The 7,254-nt window shown below is 28.4% G+C and overlaps 1 protein-coding gene across 1 annotated transcript; it reads right to left on the reverse strand.

Moving 5' to 3' along the window:
* Nucleotides 1-1,347: 1,347 nt before the first annotated feature.
* LOC105110417 (glutamine synthetase nodule isozyme) lies at nt 1,348-4,486 on the reverse strand. Its single transcript, XM_011005448.1, has 12 exons — nt 4,291-4,486; nt 3,779-3,818; nt 3,590-3,693; nt 3,436-3,484; nt 3,233-3,339; nt 2,999-3,086; nt 2,692-2,820; nt 2,502-2,576; nt 2,344-2,397; nt 2,189-2,226; nt 1,901-2,060; nt 1,348-1,812 (listed from the first exon to the last, which is right to left on the reverse strand). Exons 1-12 carry the CDS (start codon nt 4,362-4,364, stop codon nt 1,660-1,662), a joined length of 1,071 nt encoding a protein of 356 aa, XP_011003750.1. The 5' UTR covers nt 4,365-4,486; the 3' UTR covers nt 1,348-1,659.
* Nucleotides 4,487-7,254: the final 2,768 nt, after the last annotated feature.

Genomic DNA, 7,254 nt, shown 5'->3' on the forward strand with positions numbered 1-7,254 from the left:
ACCTTCTCTCCCTCTCTCAAAGCTTAAACTAAAACCTAGTATGGAACAAAAAATCATCCCTTTATTAAAAATAGGGTCGAAAATAAATTAAATTCAAGGATAAATTAGAAATAATTAAATTTGTACGATACAATTAAAAACTAGTTTTAATTTTTTTATTATTAATACATCAATGACATTAAATATTTAGAAACACGGCACACACCGTATTTCTAATAAGTTATTTTTTTAATTAAAAATTAAATTTTTTTATATATTTTAAATTATTTTAATATATAAAATATTTTAAAAAACCACTATAAAAATAGATGTAACTAATAACATGAAAAGAATTTTACGTGATTTGCTAATCTCATGGAGATAATAATCAACCCTGTGCATGTATGGAGGAAGGACTGTAATTATTAGTTCATTAAATGATAAGGAACAGTCCACAATTCTTGAGGTGAGAGCTCGTCGGAAAAGGATAGAAAAGTAGTCTGTTTTTAAAAATAATTTTTATTTAAAAATATATTAAAATAATTTTTTTAATTTTAATATCAACTTATTGAAATAAAATTTAAAAAACATTGTTGAAGGATACCGTCTACTTCACCTCAACAAATCAAATTTTTTTTAGAATAAGGTTCTTATGCAGCAATATATTCTACTAGTCTACTATTATTTTTTTTCCCGAATATATTTACTAACTCCCTTCTATACTTGAAGATACTCTACTTTATATGAATATGAAGAGATTTTAAGATCAATTAAACATTCATTCTTGGGTATTGTTATAACCATCTATAAATTTAAATTTTTAATCTTTCTCGGTACTTATGGTTTTCTTGTATATAATATTATAATTATCTATAAATTAATAATTATAAATTAATATTTTTAGTTTTATTTTTATTAATATAAATATTTTAACTAACTTGCATGTAATTCAATTAATTCCATTAATCTGATTATTTCTAGGAAATCAAATTTTAATATTAGAGTAAATCAAATTTTAATCTTTTTTAATATTGATGGTTATCATGAGGATTAAGATTTGTAATCCATAATTGTTATTCTCAACCCAAAGATTGACTAAAAAAATAGTTGCTAAATTACCATGTGGAATCAATTGTTTTTATTAAACAACATTTATCATTTTTTACACAAAAAACAAGAACTCGATGAAGCTTAAATAGAGTATGTACAAGTCAATATTTTATTCAACTTGAACCCTAGCTCAAGTTAAGCTCCAGGTCATGAATTTTCGGGATGAACTTACAATTTTATTATTATTTTTCTAATTTTTAATGTCAATTAAAAAAAGAAAAATACCCTTGTTTCCAGTTCTACCAAATTTCACAATATAATGGACGGAGGGGAAGCTTGATTTTTAATTCATTTCAAGGAAAAAACAACACTAAATTCAGGAAATGGACAACGAAGAGGCAATTCTTCGTTGCACTCTTATTGTTTCCAATAATAATCTGCCATCTATGCTACTAATTTTATTTTCTTTCAATTACGGGGAAAACGACGAGGCAATTCTTGTACCAAGATAATAATACCATGGGAATAGCAAGTTCTAACTAGGCAGAGAGCTTATCAAGGCTTCCTCATGCAAAGACAAGGCCCAACAATCACAATAATCAACCAGAGAACAAGTATGGTGGTGATCTCTTATGGTTTCCAGAGAATGGTCGTGTCTGCAATCATGGAGGTGACAACATAAGGATCCATATTGGAAGCAGGCCTTCTGTCTTCGAAGTAACCTTTCCCAGCTTTCTCTGTATCCCTGCCAACTCTAACTGAAGCTCCACGATTCGCCACACCCTATTCAACGAAGGTAACAGAGCGATTGGGTACTTGAATTTTGAAAGATGAGTGCTGCAAATAATCCACGATGAAGAAAAATTCTTACCCAAGAGAAGGTGTTGATGTCAGCTGTTTCATGGCGACCAGTCAGACGACGCTCATTGCCTTCTCCGTAAGCAGCAATGTGTTCCTTGTGCCTCAATTTAAGATTTCCAATGGCCTTCTTGATAACTTCAAAACCTCCATCATTTCTCATGGACTTGGTACTGAAATAAACACGGCAAGCTTTTATTAGATGCTCTATTGAAATGTGAAGAAAAAAGTAGCAGAAAAGGTCCTTCGCTTTGGTCTGTTTTTCACTGCAGTGCCAAACGTAATATTCACAACCAATTACCTGTAGTTTGTGTGCGCACCAGCTCCATTCCAGTCTCCCTGGCAAGACAAGGCACTCAACAAAGTTAGGAAGACGTGCAAATGCTTAGCAGTAAGATGTTTAATCCTCTATTTTTGCATCAGAAAAGAAAAAAGATTACAGATACAGAATCTAACCGCGATAGGTTTTGGGTCAAAGGAAACGACCACTCCAGCAATTTCTGTGATCCTCTGTTGTCATAAAACCACACAGCATCAGTAACAGCATATTTGGTTTCAACCTCATATTTATTAGCATGAAGAAAGTAGATCGTTGAAAACAAAGCTCAAAGTACCTCAAGAATGTAACGGGCAACCCACAACTCATCTCCAGCTGAGATGCCAACAGAAGGGCCAACTTGAAATTCCCACTGTTTAAGCAAGAAATTTTGTGTGTTCAGAAAATAAGCTCAGCTATAGACAGGAGTACAAATAATGTAAGCTAGCTTGGACAGCTCAAAAGAATCAAGTAAAATCTGTATTTACTTGGCCAGGCATCACTTCCCCGTTGATGCCAGAAATGTTGATTCCAGCATAAAGGCATGCCTTGTAGTGGGAGTCAACAACATCACGGCCAAAAGCCTTATCAGCACCAGCACCACAGTAGTAAGGACCCTGATATAACAAGCAAACAATTCAATTCACATTAATTGAAGACAAATCCCTTGAGATTAAGAAATTAGGATATGGTGTTTCGTACTAATTAAGGAAAAAAAGGGTTAAATAATGGTTAATAAAATAGAATTAAGGGGAGCGTAAATCAAAATAAAAAAAGAAAGAAAGAAATTAATACCTGAGGTCCAGGATAACCACCAACAGGCCACCCAATTGGCCATTTTAAATCTTTTTGCAACAAGGTGTACTCTTGCTCTATACCATACCTGCATGTTTATATTAAATTATTTGAAAATAATTATAATAGAATCCACAAAACCTTAAAAAGAGAAGAAGAATATTCTTAATTTAATAAGAAAAGGTTAATATCTGAAAATAACTCTAGTATACAGAGACATGGATAGAGAGATACCAAGGCTCCTCAGCAACAACATCTGGATGGCTGAAAATTTTTGCTGCATTGTATCTCTTGTTAGTTGGGATTGGCTCTCCAGCTGGAGTGTAAGCATCACACATCACCTATATATATTTGAAGTCATCAAAAGAATTAATTTCTTAAAAACTCCTTTAATGAAGAATCGGACAAATTGACTAGAATAAGTGGAAGGGACTTACTAGGATGTTGTTGCCCCTCCTAAATGGGTCCTTGAATATTGCTTGTGGGCTATTTTCATGACATCACAACAAAAGTAAATCCATGCACCAGAAGGACAAGTGCCATTAAAACACAAGGGGGGATGAAAGGGGGAGAGAAGGAGAGAGAGAGTACTATAAGATGACTTCACTGTCTTCTCCGGGAGCTTGGCCGGTGCTTGAACCGTCATAGTTCCACTTTGGAAGCTTATGAGGATCACTCACTACTCCATTAAGTGTCTGTTTCATGTAAATCAACAAACTTTCACAAGAAAACAACTAAAAGGATCGTAATAGAAACGTGAACAGAGAAAATATGGGTTACCCTGGCTTTGCTTCTAAGATCCATACCAGATCCACCGATCCTGCAACATAAGTGACATATCAAGATCAAAACTTTGAAAAAACATCAAAACAGAGCAACCATTAAAGAGGGTGATATAAACACTTGAGGGATCAAGTTCTTAGATTAAGCAAAACAAAAATGTGCCCATTAATGTTAGAAATGAAAGAATCCAAAAGAAAGAGCAAAATGAAAACTTTTAGATGCAGTCATAAAAAGGAGAAAAACAGAGGACTTGGAAATAACACTGTTTGCAAAACATTGAAGTACAACAAGAGAGATCAAAACTCATTGGATTAATTAAGAGACGCAAAGACAGGAGTTCCATAATCAACTAAAGAATTTCAGCTATCCCCAACAAAGGAGCAAAAAGGCAAACGCACAAAGAGGGAACAACAGAGGACTGAGAAAATATATCATATGCAGTCAAAGGAAATGGATACAAGGCAGAGAAGAGAGACTGTAAAAAGAGAGAAAGTGGAACTGATTGATACCATATGTATTCTGCAATGATCTTATCAGTAGTATCAGAGAGGTTCAAGTTGATGAGATCAGACAAGAGAGACATGGTTGCAGCAAGAAGAAGGATAAACAAAGAGCTCGACGGTGAAGGCGTTTTACTTTCAGATTCAATGAATCTAGAGAGAGAGACTACTCTGTATTGGGAGGCTCGAAGGTACAGCTGAAGAAGATGTAATCTTATTTATAGAAAGGATTTTGGTGTTGGGGGAAAAAAAAAACAAATTCTGATTGGTATTTGAAACTATAAGATAGTGTTTTTTTTTCTTTATAAAATATTTATTGATTTATTTTTTCTTATTTTCCCTTTTCTTTAAGTCCGTTATTTAAAAAATTAATTTGTACTCCCTTTGTTTTAATAATGGCCAGATATCTTCAAGCCATTTTAAGTCCCTATATATGAAGAGAGCTTATAGAGAATTTAGATAAGTAATTATAAATTTTAAGTAATTTAATGATATGAGCTTGTAATTTCAAGAATTCCCATGATAATTAAGAAGATTTGGTACAAAAATTTTGATGTTTAAAAAGAAATTTAGATTAATACATTATTAAAAAAACATAGTAGCAGTTGTATCAAGATCAAAAAGAAAAAAAAAACAATTTGACATATTAAGGGTGTGTTTATTTATGTTGTCAAACTGTGTTTTTTTTAAATAATTTTTTTATATTTTTAAATAGTTTTAATATAATAAAAATATATTTAAAAAATTAAAGAATATATTATTTAAAAATATATTTTAATTAAAAATAATTTTAAAAATAACTACTATTACCAAATCTAACTCTACAAAAAAACTTTTGTCAAACAATTAATTTTCAAAATAATATTACAGTTAGGTGAAGAAGACATCATTCTAAAAAAAAATTATTTTTTTAGTATTAAAAAATGTATTTGTGATTTTGATATTCTTCTAAAGTAATTGGAAATTTGAATATTAAAAAAAAACACAGAATTTATTAAAATAAAAGATTTTATTAAAACTTAATTATTGAAAAACAAAACGTAAGAATTGGAGTGGTGGTAGTTAGGTCAAATTGTAAACGGTAGGTAATGACTATAACATGGGTTTGACAGACGACACCAACCTTAAAGCATTCAGTTTTGTTTTCTTAATAGTATTTTTTAAAACGTAAATTAAAAGTCAATGAAAACAAGATGATGATATTTTATAATAAAAAAAACATGTATTTTTCTATATTTATTGAGTTTGTTTATTTAAATAAATAAAAGATATATTTACATATTAAAATATATATGATTTAAAAAATAAATAAAAATAAAACTAACTAAATAAATTCATCCCATAAAAAATATTATGTAAAGTCAAACATATCAGCAATATAATTTAAAAATAAATATTTTTATTTTAAAAAATAAACTTTATTTATATAAAAAATATAAATGAATTAGAATAATACTTTGAAAAATAAAATAGAAATAGAACAACTAAAAAAAACTTATATAAAAAAAAAGATATGCAAAAATCCTGATTTAAATTAGGAGATTGGGATAAATTCATAAAACAACTTAACAATAATCACAAAACCAATAGTAAGAAAAAAAATTTAATGTAGAATAACAAAATTGTACGAAACTAAATTCCTAACAAATTAAATATTAAAAGATGAAATAAAAAAAAATTACACAAAAGGATAAAAAATAAGGGTGAAAAAAAAAATTTAATCAAAGAGATAGAAATTTCCAAATGAAGGGTTTAATTGAATGGAAGAATAACTTTAATAAAAGAAAAAAAATAAAAAAATAAGGATCAAATTAAAAACAAAACATTTGATTGAATAATGAAATTGAAAGAAATTTTTTTTTTAACAAAAGTGTTAAGGATAATATTTGATTGAATGATGAAATTGAAAGAATTTTTTTTTTTTAACAAAAGTGTTAAGGATAAAATAAAAAAATTTAAAAAATAAGGATCAAAATAAAAAATAAAGCATATAAGAAGATTGCAATGGAATATTAAAAAAATAAAAATAAAATTAAATGAAAAGGAATCAAAATAAAAAATTAATAGAATAAAGACTGAAATTGAAAGATCAAAATAAAAAATAAAGCATATAAGAAGATTGCAATGGAATATTAAAAAAATAAAAATAAAATTAAATGAAAAGGGAACAAAATAAGAAATTAATAGAATAAAGACTGAAATTGAAAAGTAAAAAACAAATAGGACAATTATATAAATTATTTATCAGAAAAGAAAAAAAACAAATAATCATTAGCAATAATTTTACAACTATTAGTTGTTACATACCACTTTAAATAAAAAGTAACACAAATATCTAAAAAAATTACAGAAAGTCAATTATATTCACTAAGTGACGTCACATACGCTATTTGGATAACATAAACATCACTCAAGCACCGAGACAAACATCACTCAAGCACCAAGACAAGTTGAGCATGCTTTGGTAGCTTAAGTATTAACAAATTTTAAAAATATCAAAAATATCAAAATACTTTTTAGGATCTCGATAATTACATAAAATATCCATATAAAAGTATAAAAATACTCTTATCCAAAAATATCCTCAAATGTTAAGCTTATATTTTGTCTCTTTGGTTAAAGATATAATTACATTTTACATCAAAATTTAAAAACTATAAAATACCCTTATCTATCAGCACAATATTGTTTTGGCTCCAGGAATAAATATATATTTTTATTATTAACGGCTCATGTAAAATTAAAAAAAACATTATGATCAACATTTTTATATTTTATTAATATTAGAGATAAAATAATATTTTTATTGTGCATGAAAATAAAAGGATATTAACACCCTCACCTAAAAGGTTTATTTTTTTTTAATCAAAAGGCATAAAGATAATTTCTGTAACCCAATATATATTTCACTATAAATTGGATTACGTTAAAATACTCATGCAGTGTAAGTTTTGTAGGCAACACTTATCTATG

The sequence above is a fragment of the Populus euphratica genome, unplaced genomic scaffold (assembly GCF_000495115.2).
Source record: "Populus euphratica unplaced genomic scaffold, PopEup_1.0 scaffold253.1, whole genome shotgun sequence".
NCBI lineage: Eukaryota > Viridiplantae > Streptophyta > Magnoliopsida > Malpighiales > Salicaceae > Populus > Populus euphratica.